This window comes from Mus pahari, chromosome 13, assembly GCF_900095145.1.
Source record: "Mus pahari chromosome 13, PAHARI_EIJ_v1.1, whole genome shotgun sequence".
Classification (NCBI taxonomy): domain Eukaryota; kingdom Metazoa; phylum Chordata; class Mammalia; order Rodentia; family Muridae; genus Mus; species Mus pahari.
The window spans coordinates 81163222-81180903 of record NC_034602.1 but is presented as its reverse complement, the minus strand read 5'-3'; the positions used below and the strand labels follow the sequence as shown (position 1 = coordinate 81180903).

General features: G+C 44.7%; 2 protein-coding genes across 2 annotated transcripts in view; one reads left to right on the top strand and one right to left on the bottom strand.

Moving 5' to 3' along the window:
- Positions 1 to 9434, top strand: part of Ccdc158 (coiled-coil domain containing 158) — a 53745-nt gene extending 44311 nt beyond the window's left edge. The window contains exons 19-22 of the mRNA XM_021210336.1: positions 1534 to 1601; positions 5180 to 5338; positions 7077 to 7184; positions 9358 to 9434. Of these exons, the coding sequence (XP_021065995.1) occupies positions 1534 to 1601; positions 5180 to 5338; positions 7077 to 7184; positions 9358 to 9434 (412 nt within the window). The remainder of the gene's footprint in view (positions 1 to 1533; positions 1602 to 5179; positions 5339 to 7076; positions 7185 to 9357) is intronic.
- Positions 9435 to 12441: 3007 nt separating this feature from the next.
- On the bottom strand, positions 12442 to 15940 carry Stbd1 (starch binding domain 1). Its single transcript, XM_021211064.2, has 2 exons — positions 15667 to 15940; positions 12442 to 14136 (listed from the first exon to the last, which is right to left on the bottom strand). The coding sequence occupies exons 1-2, from the start codon at positions 15893 to 15895 to the stop codon at positions 13349 to 13351; spliced, it is 1017 nt and encodes a 338-aa protein (XP_021066723.1). The 5' UTR covers positions 15896 to 15940; the 3' UTR covers positions 12442 to 13348.
- Between the last annotated feature and the right edge of the window lie 1742 nt (positions 15941 to 17682).

Here is a 17682-nt window from a genome sequence, read left to right as displayed (position 1 = left end):
CCAGTTCTCTCCTTGCATGCACTGTCTGTGGGAGCCAATTCTCTCCCTGCATGCACTGTCTGTGGGAGCCAGTTCTCTCCCTGCTCTGTCTGGCCAGGGACTGAACTCTGGTCATCCAGGGCGGTCCAAGCGCTTTTCCCTGAGGCGCCATCTGGGAAGCCGCCACACCATTTTTCATTGCTGTAGTTACTTTCTTACTAAGCTTTACCACTGCTGTAGTTACGTTCTTACTAAGCTTTACCACTTTTGTTCTCTAGTAACTCAAAGTTACTACAAAACTGACAGAGTAACCCCCAGTGCTTATTTATATCAGTCATCTCTTTATATCATGCATAATGATGGCTATGACTAAAGCACTAACAGCAATGAAGCAAAGCTGGTACCATCCCTGTGTCACAGCACCAATTGTAAGCTCGGCCACCCAGAGGACTCAGACTGTCAGTCTCAGAACTGCAGGGCAGGGCCAGGCCTCTTTCTACCCACTGATCCGACTCTCTCTTAAGAGTTCTGTAACCTTGTATTATTAATGCTGAATTCTTGTTAACTCTCTTTGGTTTCTTCTGTTTCCTTTCTGGTCACTTGTTTGCCATGTAGTGCTAGCTGGTCTTGAACTCAGCCCCCCCCTGCCTTAGCCTCCCAAGGGCAGGGGTTACAGGTATGTACCAACACACTCAGCTGCTTCCCTCATTTCTAAATGAGTGGTTAAAATAGCAACTTATAGGATATATGAGAAAATGATTTGTACTTACAATTTTTATTATATAAAAATTAAAATTTCTCACCAAGATTCCATTAATAAGATTTTAGTGAGTAGGCGGGGGGGGGCTATAATCCTACCACTCAGCGGGTATGAGCAGGAAGGTCAAAAGTTCAAGGTTATCCTCAGCTGCATAGGGAGCTGCAGAGCAGCCTAGGCTACAGGCCCTGTCTTAAAGCTGGAGGGGGGAACCATTCTTGAGTACTGAATAGAAAACTACAATGTATTTTGACTTTCTCACTACAGGTATTTGAGTTCCTTAACAACTTAGAGTTACGATTGGGCATCTTAAGTTTATATTTCAAGCTGTCACATGTGCCCGCATTGGCTTCCATTAGTCCATATATCTCAGTACTGGGCTTCAGGAAACAATGTTTGCATTGGTATTTACGTTGTTAGCGTCTCTAACTCTTATGCCTGAAAGAAAGAACGGAAGGGAGGAAAGGACTTTATTTGGGCTTCAGGATGTGCTCGGACAGAACTCATCACAGGAGTGTGTGGCAGAGAAAACTGTTTATACATGGCAGAGAGGAAAATAGAACGTGGGGAGAATGCTGGAAGGATCCTCACAGACAAGCCTCTGGTGGCTTACCTCCCATGACCAGGCTCCTCCCCTTCCTCCTCCCTCAACATCACTCACGGAGAGCCTCAGTCCAGCCATCTCAGGGAACCCCAGAGATGCCCTGCCCCAGCTGCATGCCTCCATCATCTCCTATGTGTTTCTCAGTCCAGTCAAATGGGTGAAGTTAACCTGCACACTGTCCTTCCCTTTCCAGAGAGCCCGTCGCCCTGCATCCGGGAGACCTGGAAGACCCGTCTAGCTGCTTCACGTTCACTTCTACAGGTGAGTTTTCAGTGGACTCTGCAGAGGTGCCTCACTCCCAAGAGAAGAAAGCCAAAGTCACACAGCGGTGTTTAAGCCTCCACTGACTCTCATTTCCTACAGCTCCCGTTCAGTTTCCCCACCTTGAACCGGCCAGGCTCTCTGCCTGTTAGTGCTCTTGTACCTACAGTGCCAACACTGCCAACCACCTCAGATTCTTTGAAGTAGTGTAAATGTCACTTTCCCAGAAACCCTTAACTCTCACCATTATTTAAAAAAAAATCACAACCTTCCCAGTTCCCCGGATGTTTCCCACTTATATTACACATCATCCTCGAACATATCATGTAACTCACTAATTCTTGTTAGTGTGTGCCACGGCCTGGGAAATAAAGCCCAGTAGTGTTTCCCTTTCTGCCATACCTGCGTGTTTAGATCCTTCCTGACACAGAGCAGGGGCTAAGTAACTGGTCATTGAGTGACTGGAGTCAAAGGGAGAATCAGAGCTCTGCATATCATTTGCCATGGCGTACAAGGTGACTCCCATAAAAACAAAAGAGACAGACAGACTGAAAGATCAGATTCTGTTTAGAACTCGCATAGCTCAGAGTCAGAAAGGGAAAGAGGAATAAAAATATTATAGAAAATGACTTAAATTGTAGCCAAAGAACAAATTACAGAAAGCAAACTTCACTAGGAAGACAAATTACAGAAAGCATATTAGATGCCTTAGAAAGCAAGGGCAAGACAATAAACATAATTTAACTCACAGAAGAGAAAACAATTGGGAAAGAATGAAACAGTTACTCAATGAAAACATGGCTATAAATCTGGCCAGTGTTATGTGAGAAGTGCTTCATTATAGAAGAGTGTTAATGTAGTTAAAACGTGTGTGTGTTGTGTGTGTGTGTGCAGGTATGCACATGCGTGCAGGTATGCACGTATGTGTGTGTACAGGTGTGTGTGTGTGTGTGTCTGTGTGCAGGTGTGTGTGTGTGTATGTGTGTACAGGTGTGTGTGTGTGTGTGTGTGCGCGCGCAGGGGTGTGTGTGTCTGTGTGTGTGTGTGTGATGGGCCCTGAGGTCAGCCTTGAGTATCATTCCCCAGGATGCTGTCCATCTTGCTTTAGGGAACAGAGCGTTTCACCTCTTGAAACTCCCAAGTTAGGCTAGCTGCTAGCCGGCCACCCCAGGGACCAGTGCTGACATTTCCAGCTTATGCTGCCATGGTTTACGTGAGCCCCAGCCATCAAACTCAGGCACTCTTGTTTGTGTAACAGGTATTTTACAATCGGAACTATTTCTCCAGCCCTCTGCCATGGTTACTTTAATGATTAGTGAGGACATGAGAGAATATTCTGCCTGATTGGATTACTCTAAATGAGAACCTTTGCCTTCTCACACATTCTGAATACCATAGAGCACTTTAACCCCACTCAGTATCCTTCCAACTCTCAACAATTGGTGTAATGCACATTAATTATGAACATGGTTGTTACGGCGTAGCTAGCTGCCTATTCCTGTGATGAAACGTGGCTTACTGAAAGCAACTTGGAGAAGAAAGGATTTGGTTTATGATTCTGCAGCATAGTCCATCATCAAGGGAAGTCAGGGCAGGAAGTGAAGCAGAGACCATGGAGGAGCACAGCTTACTGGCTTTATCCTCATGGCTGGTTCCACCTGCTTTCTTATAGCACCCAGAACCACTTGCCAGGGGTGACATCACCTTCAGTGAGCTAGGCCCTCCCACATCAGTCATCAATCAAGAAAATGCACCACAGGCTTGCCTACAGGTCAGTCTGATGGAGGCATTTTCTCACCTGTGGTTCCTTCCTCAGATGAATCTAGCTTGTGTCAAGCTGGCAAGAACCATACAAGATAGGGTTTTGTTTTTGCTTTGTTTTGTTATTTGAGGTAGGTTTCTCTATGAAGCCTGGGTTGGCCTCAAACTCACAGAGTTCAACCTGCTTCTGCCTCCCAAGCTCTCAGATTAAAGGTGTGTGCCACCACACCCGACTTAGGACAGGTTATTTATATTTTCCTGTTTAATTAATATTCACTTTGATATGCTGACATCTTGGTTCTTTACTTTCTAACTAGTATAATTTTGCTTAGTGCTTTTAATGTATGTCTGAGGGTGGTAAATTTTCTCAGTCCCTAGACTGTATGTGTCATCCTCATTTTGAGGGACCACTGAGTAGATTTCCAGGTCAGGATTTCTTCACCACTCTGTTAATGTGGGTAACTTTCCCCACTTAGGGTTTCTGCTGTATCTAAGAAGTCAGCTGTAAATATAATGGACACCTATTTAAATGTTGTAGCTGTGATATTTTTGCCTTTTGTTTGCTTGCTTGTTAGCAGTTCTTATCCATAGAGCCATTTTCTTTCTATGAGTAGAACACATCTGGTGTTTGAAGTCATGTGGTTTGAATCAGTGGAAGTCTCAGCTCCATTGTCTGGTCTCCCTCTGTACCAGTAATCTCCTAGTTGCATTTTTTCTCTTGTTTGTTGTTGTTGTTGTTTTTAAGATTTATTTAATGTATGTGAGTACACTGAAACTGTCTTCAGACACATCAGATGAGGGCATCAGATCCCATTATGGATGGTTGTGAGCCACCATGTGGTTGCTAGGAATTGAACTCAGGACCTCTGGAAAAGCAGTCAGTGCTCTTAACCACTGAGCCATCTCTCCAGCTCCTCTTGGTTTTCCACCATGTCATCTTTTCTTTGTACACACATGGTTAATTTTTATTATATGATACTGGATTCAGACTTAGATCAAGATTATCTTCTTCTAGACAAAATTCACTTTTTGTTTGTTTGTTTTTGTAGACAGCTAAGTGATTTGACAATTCCAAATCAATTTGATCAAATCATCAGTGGATCTGATTTGAAGTGAGACCTCTGGATATCAGGGTTCTGCACATTCTCATTCCTAAGCCAGGGTGCTCCAGGGGAGCACACGTGAAATGCTTCTATAACTGTAGACTGATGTGCATGGTCAGAGACTGGGAGTCCTACAAAGGCCATCTGCAAGTTAGTAACAGGGAAGAACAGTTGCTTAGCCTAAGACAGCAAGAGGGGCAATATTTCACCCCAGTGTGAGGCTGAGGCCTGGACGCTTGCTAGAGAGTCACCTGTTGAGTCTACACTCAGGGTGAAGAATCTGGGCCCTGATGTCTCCAGGTGATGACAGTATCCAAACCAAACTCACCCATGCAGAACTAAGCTAGTAGCCATGGGCCAGTTTCCATACCACTGTTTGTTCCAGCAGAACTTTGCCCCTGGCCAGTGCTACCCATGTATAAGGAAGACCTGCCTCGTCCAGTTTGTTGATGTCAATGCCACTTGTCTCAGAAACTCCCTCCCACACAAACAACTCAGAAATGGACTCTACCAGTTTTCTAGCTGTCTCTCAATCTAGTTAACGAAGATTAACTTATCATATAAGGTGCAACCCTTTTTAGGACATAACTGTTTAAAGTTCTAACCAGAAACCTTAGGTATTTTCCTCATCCCTGTCATTGGGGGTGTTTCTTTATAAGTGCAGTATGCTGTTTTTAACTAATTCTTTTTACCTTTGTCCTTATGCAATTTTAGCAAGTCCATCTGGGAAAATGTCAGCTTCTCGTTCATTCAATTCTTCTCCTAAGAAGTCTCCGGTGCACTCCCTCCTGACTAGCTCAGCCGAGGAGTCGGTAAGCTCCACACCACAGTATCGCTCTACCAAGCCTATTCATTCACCCACCTCTGCAAAAGGTAAGAAGGATCTGGTATTGCTGATGGGGTTGGTTGATTTCTTAATCCAGGGGATTGTGGGATTCTGCACACACTGCCCATATGTAGCCTGAAGTTGGTGCTATTAAGTAATGTGGTATTAAAAATAGACAGCTATTGCAGTGAATACACACTCATGCCTTAGTATAATAAAAGCTTAAATATTATATGTAAATACACTTTTACACTTGTGTGACGTGAACATCGAACCTTTTTCTTGTTTTTTGTTGCTGTTATTTGTTGGTTTAATAATTTTATAATACTTTGTGTCTAAGTGCTGAGACTTTCCACGCTTGCTCAGTTAAAGTAGGGTTTTCCTTCAGCCAACATCTTTTTAAGTGTAAATGTCTGCTATACAAACTCATTAAAAATTTCCTCAATTTTTTTAAGTTCAGTTTTTGTTTTATAAAAAAAATAAAAAAACACAATTTGATTTGGACTAAGTGACTTAAAATATGTGAGTTGCATATAGGTTGAATTGTACTTGAAATGTTTCTCATTCTATATGGCAGTGATCAAAACCAGCCCATCATTCCCATTGTTAAGAAATAAGCCACACAAGGTGTTGTGTCATAATCAAAACATCTTAGTCTTTAGATATTCTATGCCATACATATTTCTATATCCTAAAAAAAGTATAAAAATCAGAACCTAATACCATTAGAGTACATGTTACTGCTTACTGTTTTATGCAATGTACTCTGTATCTTTTGATTCTAAGCTCTTTGTGTCCTGAGTCAGGACACAGAAAGGAGGTCTCCGAAGTCCAAGGCCTTCTCTCCATACATAGTAAACCACAAGCTATCCATGGCTACGTAGTTACCCAGTTCATGACTGCACCATGATGCCCCGTCTGTGGCTACATAGTAATAGCCCATGTGAGAGAAGGCAAACCCAGCGCACACGTGTAAGAATCAGCTGGGCACACACGTGTAAGAATTAGCTGGTGACCTGGCCGGACCGATGCTAGAGGGGCGGCAGTGCCTGTAATTGCACAGGGATACACTTCCCCCATTCTCAGGTCCTCAGCAAGCATCATGCTACATATTTTTTTGTTCAAAGATTCCTAAGCTATCCTAACTTTGAAGAACTCTTAAGATTTGTTCTAAGATACTGTTGCTCATCCTCTTGAACTGAAAAACATTTAGACGATTATCTTTAATTTACAATGAAAAGGTACTTTGGAATAAAAAGTAAGTCAATAAAAATGTTTTCAAAAATTATTCATCTAGTTGGGGGCTGAGATCCATTTGCTAGTCAAGTATTTTCAGAAACTGATAGAACTTCACACACTTAGTAGAGACAGCTTTCTTGCCTCTGGGCCCTTGTCAGTTGCTGCCAAAGCATTGTAGGGTCATTATGCTGTGTCAGTGTGCATACAGCCCTTTCCCACCACATAGACCATCCACACCCAGGTGACAGCCAAGATACTGAGTAGTTAGAAACTACTCAGGTTTGGTGTCTAGCTGACCCATACAGTATATCGCTAACTACTTCTCATGAGTTTGTTTAATACTATGGAATTGAATCATAGTAAATCAAATTGATTTCAAACAAAACCAGATAAGCTAGTATTGCTCTATTTAAGTGGGAAACACTTTCATTTTAAAATAGTGTTTTAAATTTTTCATAAGAAAAGTTGTTTGACTTGTAATTTGAAGATCTATAAAATAAATATTGAATAGACTTTTAATATCACATCTAAGCAATTTTCTAACAGATTCACAGTCTCCGTCATTAGAAACAACAGGGAAAACATGCCGAAAGCTGCAAAACAGGCTGGAAAGTCTGCAGACCCTGGTAGAAGATTTACAGCTGAAGAACCAAGGTACAGTACACAGAGCGGTCTGCAGGACTGGGAGTCAGCTCAGTGATAGAGCACTTGCCTACCTAACAAAAGCCCTGGGTTCAGTCCCCAGCAATAGGGGGAAACTCACAGAAAAAAAAAAAAAATATATATATATATATATATAGACACAAGAAATATTTTTCTTTTTTTTTCAAATTTTTATTAGATTATTTTCTTCATTTGCATTTCAAATGCTATCCCAAATGTCCCCTATACCCTCCCTCCACCCTGCTCCCCCACCCACTCACTCCCACTTCTTGGCCCTGGCCTTCCCCTGTACTGGGGCATATAAAGTTTGCAAGACCTAGGGGCCCCTCTTCCCAATGATGGCTGACTAGGCCATCTTCTGCTACATATGCAGCTAGAGATACGAGCTCTGGGGGTACTGGTTAGTTCCTATTGTTGTTCCACCTATAGGGTTGCAGCCCCTTCAGCTCCTTGGGTACTTTCTCTAGCTACTCCATTGGGGGCCCTGTGTTCCATCCAATAGTTGACTATGAGCATCCACTTCTATATTTGCCAGGCACTGGCATAGTCTCACAAGAGGCCGCTATATCAGGGTCCTTTCAGCAAAATCTTGCATATGCAATAGTGTCTGCGTTTGGTAGTTGATTATGGGATGGATTCTCGGGTGGGGTAGTCTCTGGATGGTCCATCCTTTCGTCTTAGCTTCAAACTTTGTCTCTGTAATTCCTTCCATAGGTATTTTGTTTCCTATTCTAAGGAGGAATGAAGTATCCACGCCTTGGTCTTCCTTCTTCTTGATTTTCTTGTGTTTTGGAAATTGTATCTTGGGTATTCTAAGTTTCTGGGCTAATATCCACTTATCAGTGAGTGCATATCTAGTGACTTCTTTTGTGATTGGGTTACCTCACTCAGGATGATATCCTCCAGATCCATTCATTTGCCAAAGAATTTCATAAATTCATTGTTTTTAATAGCTGAGTAGTATTCCATTGTGTAAATGTACCACATTTTCTGTATCCATTCCTCTGTTGAGGGACATCTGGGTTCTTTCCAGCTTCTGGCTATTATAAATAAGGCTGCTATGAACATAGTGGAGCATGTGTCCTTATTACCAGTTGGAAGATCTATGCCCAGAAGAGGTATTGCTGGATCCTCCGGTAGTACTATGTCCAATTAAAAAATATTTTTCTAATAACAAACATTTGTACAATGAACGTAAGAATGTTACTAATACTCAGCGGCATCCATTAACAACTCGCTCACTGTTGCTCGTCTTCATGCCGCCTTCACAGCAGCATGGGAGTGTGGGGCCTGACGACACAGTAAGTCCCATGTCACATAGTGAACAGGATAGCTGAGGCTTGATCCTTGCAATTTCTGATTCCTTTAACACACTGAGGTATATCACTTTGCTGCTAAAGAAAATCTCAAGTAAGCTGTGTTAGCCCAGCTCTCTCTGAGGAGTAAGAAAACATTTTGCACTGCTCATATTATTGTGAGTTTTGAGTTTTGGGGTTTTAGTTTTTTTTTTTTTTGTTGTTTTTTTTAAAGAACATAGATTGGTTTTTGATCCCACTTACACCCACACTTTCTGAGTTCCTTCTGCTTATGCCATTCCAGAGGTATCTATTTGGAAGACATACGGCATCTGTTTAATAGGAACAGTGCCTTGGGCCAGATGCAATGCCTAGCAAGATGGTGCTTGAGGTTCTGAACAAATATTTTTGGAGTTTTTTGGCAGAATTTATCAAAATTTAAACTACAGAGCTATAGTTAGAGCTTGATATTAAGAGACTGCCTAGCATGCGCAGGAGTGTGGGTTGAGTCCCCAGCACAAGCAGATGCCAAAACCATACATGCATTTCCATTTGTGTGCATGCGCACAAGAGCACAAAGAAATTCCCCAAACTACTTGCAGTAATCAAGTTTGGCCCCAGAGATGGAAGGACAGGAGGCTTTCCTCTGGTACCCTCTTGAGGTGCTTGATTTTTGTCCCTGTTATTTTGTCCCGCTTCCTGGAGGCTGTTACATTTGTTACAAAAGTGCACTGCATTGAAGTCTTATGCACCTCAGGGTCACAGTGGGTCTGATCTGCAGGCTAATGGCTCATCCTTGAAGATGAGTGTGAAGGGGTTTAAAACCTGAGTTGACTTTACAATCTAACTTTGTTTTATTGATATTTCAGCAATGTCTTCAATGATCAGAAATCAAGAAAAGAGGATTCAGAAAGTGAAAGACCAGGAAAAAATGTTACTAAAATGATGCGTTGCTTGCCTGCTCTCTACAGAGGGCTGACGCCCGATTAATTGTGCTGTTACTTATAATTAGTGCCCTGTGAACTTTTTTCTTTTTATGTGAATTTTAATAAAATATACCCTGCCTGTATACTCTATTTTGAAATAAACTTCCTGAATGCTCTCACAGTAAAACTTGTAACACTACCAGTTAGATTTGAGAGTATTCATATATTATATTAATTTATGCTAGTGCTAGCATGTTATAATTGTTTTAAATGATTTTATTGGTTCTGAAATAGTATAGTCTTTTTTTTTCCTGCTTTAACAAATTCTGGGTTTCAGGAGTGGGGGAACGTGTTCAGATGGTGTAAGGGGCGCAGAGCCAAGAAGAGGAGGACAAACCCCAGCATGCTGGACAAACACCAGGCTTTGTTGGTGACCTTGAGCTCACTGTTTGTTCTGTCAATATCAGTAATCAACAAAACCTTGGTGCCCCCAGTCAAAACTTAGAAATCTCTTCTCTTGCATAAAACTAAAGAGAGAAAATACTTTGTTACTCTTTAACAAATGAGTAGATAACTTCTACATTGAATAGAGTCTACCTTAATTAAATTTTAATAAACCGGGAGTATTTGTATGCAAACTAAATACACCGAGGCAAGGGCAGACACCCGAGAGTTTCACTTGTGCGGAAACATCAGAGACAATATGGCAGGGGCTGTGGAGACAAGGCTGCTTAGCTGGAGGCCATGTTGCAGCCCCATGCCCCTCACCTCTAGGCATGGTCACCTGACCAGTTCCCAGCGGTGGAAAGGACGGACATGAACAGAGAACTGTGGGCTACCTTCAGGTTGGAGTGTTAATACTAAATTTGCCATTTTTCCTCAAGTTATTTTCTTCCCACAGAATGGATGACAAGGATGGAGAGGGCCCACAAGGTGGCACCACAGGCAGAAGGGGGACTGGGGAACCCTACAAGGAGGGGAGATGCTGCCCAGAAGACCTCAGAGTGCTGACTGACACCGCAGCCAGCAGGGGCCCTGAGGTGGGTGTGCCTGCTCTCTCAGGGAAACCGTGTGCTGTGTGCTGCCTCCGATGAGAGAGTTATCACTCTGAAGCACACCTAGCTTCAAATGATGATTACAATCGATGTGCATTTCATTATAAATGATGTGAGTGTATATACATAGCATGATTTGTTTCTTAAGTCAATGGGCTTTAATGAAAGATTAACTTTAATTTCATCAGGTAACTATAAATAGAATTCTAGAGACTTCTATTTAAATTGTTTTAATTAGCTTTGTGAAGTAACGGCCAGTGCCTTCTGTGGATCTCATTGCGAGAGACATAAGCAGAATGCATGGATTTCATCTCAAATGCTGAGAGCCTCGAAGCTTCCAGACAAATTTTCTTTTTTTTATTATTATTATTATTATTATTTTCTTTATTTACATTTCAAATGCTATCCCGAAAGTTTCCCATACCCCTCCCCCCACCTCTGCTCCCCTACCCACCCACTCCCACTACTTGGCCCAGGCCTTGCCTTGTGCTNGGTCATATANAGTTTGNAAGACCAAGGNGCCTCTNTTCCCANTGATGGCCGATTAGGNCATCTTCTGCTACATATGCAGCTAGANACACAAACTCAGGGGGTACTGGTTAATTCATATTGTTGTTCCACCTACAGGGTTGCAGCCCCCTTAAGGTCCTTGGGTACTTTCTCTAGCTCCTCCATTGGCGACCCTGTGTTCCATCCAATAGCTGGCTGTGAGCATCCACTTCGGTGTTTGCCAGGCACTGGCATAGCCTCACAAGAGTCCGCAATATCAGGGTCCCTTCAGCAGAATCTTGTTGGCATGAGCATTAGTATCTAGGTGTGGTGGCTGATGATGGGATGGACTCCCGAATGGGGTAGTCTCTGGATAGTCCATCCTTTCATCTTAGCTCTAAATTTTGTCTCTGTACCTATATCCTTTCATGAGTATTTTGTTCCTTATTCTAAGGAAGAATGAAGTATCCACCCAGTGGTCATCCTTCTTGGTTTTCTTGTGTTTTGCATAATGTATCTTGGGTATTCTAAGTTTCTGGGCTAATACCCGCTTATCAGTGAGTGCATATCTAGTGACTTCTTTTGTGATTGGGTTACCTCACTAAGGATGATATCCTCCAGATACATCCATTTGCCCAAGAATTTCATAAATTCATTGTTTTTAATAGCTGAGTAGTACTCCATTGTGTAAATGTACCACAGTTTCTGTATCCATTCCTCTATTGAGGGNCNTCTGGGTTCTTTCCAGCTTCTGGCTATTATAAATAAGGCTGCTATGAACATAGTGGAGCATGTGTCCTTATTACCAGTTGGCAGATCTTCTGGGTATATGCCCAGAAGAGGTATTGCTGGATCCTCCGGTAGTACTATGCCAGACAAATTTTCTAATGCAGCTTTCTGTTGAATCTAGACTTTTGTCAGCACAGGGCATCTTAGACAGAATTAAATACCTGCCTTAGCCGATAGATAAAAAACTTAACACATAAAAACTCATTTCACTTGTGCATTTGGAAGGTGGAAGTAGGAAAATCAGCTGTTGAAGGTCGTCCTTAGCTATATAGGGAGTCCCAGGCCAGTCTAGTCTGGGCTACCCTGTCTGAAAACACCAAGGTGGAGATGTAGCTCAGCTGTAGAGTGCTTGCATAAAACTGGGTATGGTGGCACATGCCTATAACCCCAGCACTTGAAAAATGGAGGCAGGAGGACCAGTTTCAAGGGCTCCCTGGGCTACAGAGTGAATTTTGGGGTAAGCCTGTGCTACAAGAAACACCGCCTCAAAAACTCCCTTCTAAGCAAAGTTTTTAAAAATATTTGACTTTCCAAAAAAAAAAAAAAAAAGCATTTAAACCTTTCCCTGAGGGAGGGAAAAGACTCTCCCTATGGTACCTGCTGTAACTTGTGGCTTGCTTTTCTCTTTATGTGAAATATAGCCCCTTTATACCTAGGTTATAGTGCTAAAATTGAAACAAACTGAGACACTGAATAAAGATATTAAAACTCGGGATTTATTTATTCAGTTATAACTTAAAGCTTGATTATTTCTTCTCAGAGCAAAGACATTCATCTGTATCATGGCCCTATAGACTTTCCCTCGCTGGTATGTAAGGAGAGTGAAAGGTTAACAGACAGAAACGCCATCTCTGGGGCAGCCCATTTGTTGACACCGGAGTAGGAATGAGGTGGAGCAGAGATGGTCTGACCAGAGCTGTGGGTAAAAGAGGGATGTACCCTACTCGAACCTGTTACTCCCAGTCCTCAAGGAACTAGACCCCTTCAAGCCACTCAGCATCTCACACCTCAATCTGTCGTGCTCTGCTTCCTGGGTGACCAACTCTGAATAGGCTTTCAGCCACTGAGACAAAGGCATAGCTGCTAATGTCTTGCCTAGCCTCAGCAGTTAAATCAATAAAAACTAACAGGAAGTCTGGAGTTTCAACTCCGATCCTTACTGGTCACAGTTCTATATGATGTTACTATTAAATGTAAACAGTGTTGCTTTAGTGTCTGATGGGCGTATGATAGTCTCCCTAGTCTAAGAGCTGCTAAGGGCTCTCTACCTTGTACCCATGAAGTTGCTTAGTTCCTCCTTGCCCATATGTAGTCCATACCTCAGGCGTAGCCAAAGCAACTACCCAGGATGATCAAGCCCTCAAGTCCTGATGTGTCAGCACAAACCAGTCAATACAACAAGGGACAAGTGTCAGCTTACAGGGAGCATTATCTGCAGGCATACATCTTCCTACATTTTGGACAAAAGCCACACTAGCAAATCTGAAAGAGATGGCTACAATTGGAATCACACTGCCTTTACTTTAAACTATGCAGTGCACTCTACAGCCTTAGCCTCTTCCACATTCTGCTGCAGCCTCTTGGGTGCTCTGAAAACTGAGTCAGTGAATCCCCCACCACCCATGAACCACTCTATCCTCATGGCCAGTCTGTAGGAGTCTATTGCTGCATTCTTCCCAACGAGTAACTTCCTTATTCTCTACCAACACAAACTTCCACTCCACCACTGTGTCTGCAGGCAGGAAGACAGAGTGAGACCAGAGCCCGTCTTTGCAGTAGTGGAGTGGGATATATGTGTTCCATCTCCCAAGACTCTCATGGTCTCCAGTCACTGCGATGAACTGCACGTCGGTGTTTGTGGTGTAGTGCACCTGGAACTGGATGCTGACCTGCTGAGGTTCCAGGGACGCCACCTTCCCATCTACTTCCCAGCCTCTTCCTCCCACAAGACTGTTTGTGCTATCATCCATTCCCTGATTTAGACTTAACCTAGAAGCCTCAAGACTGCCACCCAAACCAACACTCCCCCAAGAGGAGTGCCTAGACACCACTTCCCAGTCCTCACGGCCTGCCGGGTCCTGACTGACCGCTTTAGCTCTGCCCACAAGCAGGCTGCTGGAGGGCAGCTTTGCGGCCACACTGCCAGCTACTTTAACAGCTGTTTCTTGTCCTTTTGGGAGTCTCCATTCTCCTCCATGAGATCCTGGGCTTTGATTTCTTGCCACTTCAGAGTTGGCCCTGGAGTGTGTGTCTGGAATCTTCCCAACAGGAACAAACTCTCTGGCATTGCCCCAGTCTGCTCCAACATTCTGCAGTCTCTGTGCTTCCGGCAGGCTATCAAGATCTTTGCTCTCAGAAATCAAATGTCCATTGCTTTCTTGAAGATGCTCTAAGAAAGGGGAGGGCAGTAACATTAGGTGGTTCGCAAAGGAAAATGCAGAAAACTGGTTGCTGTTGTCTTTATTTCTATGTACAGCCCAAGGCTCTGTTAAAAAAAAAAATCAAGTACCTATTTGAACATTCCCAACACTGCTCTAAGAGCACACATGTAGAGCCAATGATCAAAAGCACACTTGGGGAGTCTCAGCACACAAGAGAATGAAGTAGCACTTTGCAAAGTCTCCCACAGTCCAGACCATGTTGGCAGGTATCCAAAGTTAAGTCACTTGGCTCCTGTCATTTAAAGAAAAAAAAAAAATGCTGTCCAACAGTTGAGGCTGGAGCTTAGCATAAGGCCCAGCCTCACATGCTGGTGGCTTCTGTGGAACAAAGGATTATGTGGCTACCCTGCACCTGAGAATACACCTGAACTCCCTGGGAGTGAATCCAAGACGGGCCAGCTCCAGCTAATGGAAGGCATAGCAGTCAGTGTGAGGAATACCAAGAGCAAGACTGAGTAGAGTTGGGGGTGTGTGGTGGGGGTGGGGAGGGCTTGAGGGAAAAGGAAGGTCTTCAACAAGCTCAAGATTTTCCTATCCCACCCACCCTCCTTTATTACATATACAGTTGTAAAAACTATTCTTAAAATCATACAATCCAAGTTCTCTAAAAACCTGGTCTCATTCCTGGCTACCGCGCCTACAAGCCTGAATGCCCTAAAAACCATAAATCAGCAGGGGGTTAGGAGAACTCTACACTACATTTTTGCCTCTTTTTAATGATGAGCTTCAAAGTGAGATGTCAGCAAATATTACTCTGGATTCCTAATTTTCTGAAGAAACGTTTATCAAAACCCAGCCGTGGGAAAGTTTTTCACGTAGTGGCTACAAATGACCACCACTAAAAATAAGTTCTGCCAGGCAGCTGGGCAAAGGGCACAGGAGGTAAGGGTTTGTGCCAGTGCGTACTGATCGCCTGCTGCAGGGTCTCTAAAATGTAGATTTAAACTTAGGTGACAATTCTCATCAGAGTTGGATTCCCTAGTAGGCCACCACCCTGGGCTGTTCACAAGGCCAGCGCATAGCCTCAGCTACAGTGGCCTTCATGTCCCAAGTCTAAGCTGAATTTAACTTTCCTGAAAGAACTGCCCAGATAGTAGGAAGTGAGAACTTCATAAGCCCCAGATCTAAGGAGGGGTGTGGTATGTCAGGAACTGGGACTCAGAAGATGTCCCTCCCAGCTCCCACAGAAACTATAGAGTTGTGAGATGCCTCCCAGCCAGCCTCGTGCACCGCCCCAAGTGCGGCCAGGCGGAGGAGCCTGTGCCCGCTGAGGCGGCAGAAGCTGGGTGCGGCCTCTGGAGGACCCGCGTGGTCTCTCCAGGACAGGACAACCCCGGAACGCGATGAGGGCTGAAGAAGGTTCAGTCGGAGGTCGGGGAAGCTGGTCCACCAGAACCCACCCGCACGGTTCCAGGTGCCTTTCGTTTCCCCATCCCCAGGGAACTTCAAAACAACTAGCTCGAGGGGAGGAAGAATACCTGCTTTGGAGACCAGCTCCCGATCGGAAGGTTCAGGGCTCAGGCCGCCACTGCCACCACCACCCGGACCGCTTCCCGGGGCCGCAGCCTCCCCTGGAGGTGCGCCCTTCTGCGGCGGCTCCGCAACCCCGTCTTTCCCCGGGGCCCCAGAGTCGCCCCGCAGCAGCCACAGGATGAGCGCTCCTGCCAGACCCCCGCCGACCAGCAGGGCTGACCAGACGGCGCCCATGGCTGAGAGGCTGCGGGAGACTACGAGGTGCAGGGCTCCGCTCACCCGCACGGCCACACCCATCCCGCCCGCCCCTGCCTTTTACGGTTCCTGGCGGCCAGCCTAGTCTTCCAGGGCCGCTGCGAACTTTCCTGGCCCCGCCTCCCGTCCCGCCCCGCCCCGCCCCGCAACCGGCGCTCGCCCACTTCCATCGCAGCTCCCGGCCCTTCCACTCCTGGTCCCGCTCCACTCTATCCCACTCCAGATGAGCCCGGTTGCGCACAGCGCCCAGAGCTCCAAGGCCGGAGAAGGCTCTCACTGGACCGTTAGCACAATTAGGGGTGGAGAGGGTAAGAGTCGTGGGGAGGGCGCAGAGGCTTTAGGGAAGCTCCATTCCCTCCTCATCTTTATTAAACCTCTACATAAAGAGGTAACCACCACCTCCGCCAATCCTGTCTTTCCTCCTGGAACCTCCTACCTTTTAAAAAAGGTTCCAGACTAGCCTAGAAGTCTTTACGTATCCCAGGCTACCTCAAACTTGAAATCCTCTTGCGTCTCCAGTGGGGAGTTACAGGCGTGCATCCACATGCCTTTCCCCTCTATCTCTTTTTTTGCCACACGTGTTGCTGCACAATGCGCACCCACCCAGCTGAGCTGGATGTTGCCCAGGCATGGAGCCCCTACAAGTAAATATTAATAAAGCAGCGTCCCTTTATCAAAGCATCATATAGTCAAAGTGTTTTGTGTATGAACTTAAATTGGTCCTCACACAACAGAAGTCCTGTGAAGATGTGCACGCTACTTCAGGGTAAAGAGCCGGGGCTTTTTACTTCTGACCTTAAACACATACTCACATCCTGTTGCTGAGGCCACAGCTGGAAAGTATCTGCCTTGCAATTATTGCTAACATGGCTCCCTCTGGGAGGATCAATCACTCAACAGTGCGCCTCGCTGGGTCACTGAGATCACAAGAGATCACACATCTCCTGACAGAGACTTCCTGGTGAGTTGCTCCTCTCTTGGCATAGGCTGCAACTCCTAAGGGAGTGGGTAGAGAGGTGGAGAACAGAGGAATACTGACTCCTGTTTTATTATTAAATTATTTAACTTTCAAATGGACTGTTGATATACCTATTGATCAGAGCGTCACTCAGCCCTCCTCAGAGAAGCTGTTTCCTGAAGTAGAGGGGAACTAACACAGAGACCCACAACTGGACCGTGTGGAGAGAGAGAGACTTTGGAGCTTTCAGTCCTAAATGGGATGGCTTTATTAAATTCTCCCCTAAAGGCTCAGGGATCTAAGTGGAAGAGGAGGTGGATGGTGGAAGAAGGAAGCCAGGGGTGGTGAATAACTCCACCGAGACAGTGCCTGGCAGACACAACAGGACTCGATACACTTATGCACTCACAGAGATTGTAACAGCTTGAACAACACCTGCACAAGCCCAAACCAGAGAGAATCCCAGCACTGAAGGGGGCGGGGGGAGTGAGCACCAAGTCCCACCCCTGACCAAGAAGCCACTTGCAATTGCTGCCTGCTAGAAGAGGAAAATCCATTTTCTCCAATGGAGTCTCACTAGGTATATCAGCTGCATTCCAGGAGTAGATGGATGACACACACAAGCTCCAGGTTTCGTTTGGGGATGTGTGTGTATGTGTGTACTTTTTGTTTTGTTTGATTTTGGGTTTTTTTGGTCTTATTAATTTTCTTTCTTTTTTAAGTTTGTGTTTCGATATTCATTTTGTTGTGGTTGTTGTTTTCTTTTTTGAGAAGGGGAGACATGAAGTTGGGTGGGTAAGAAGACAGA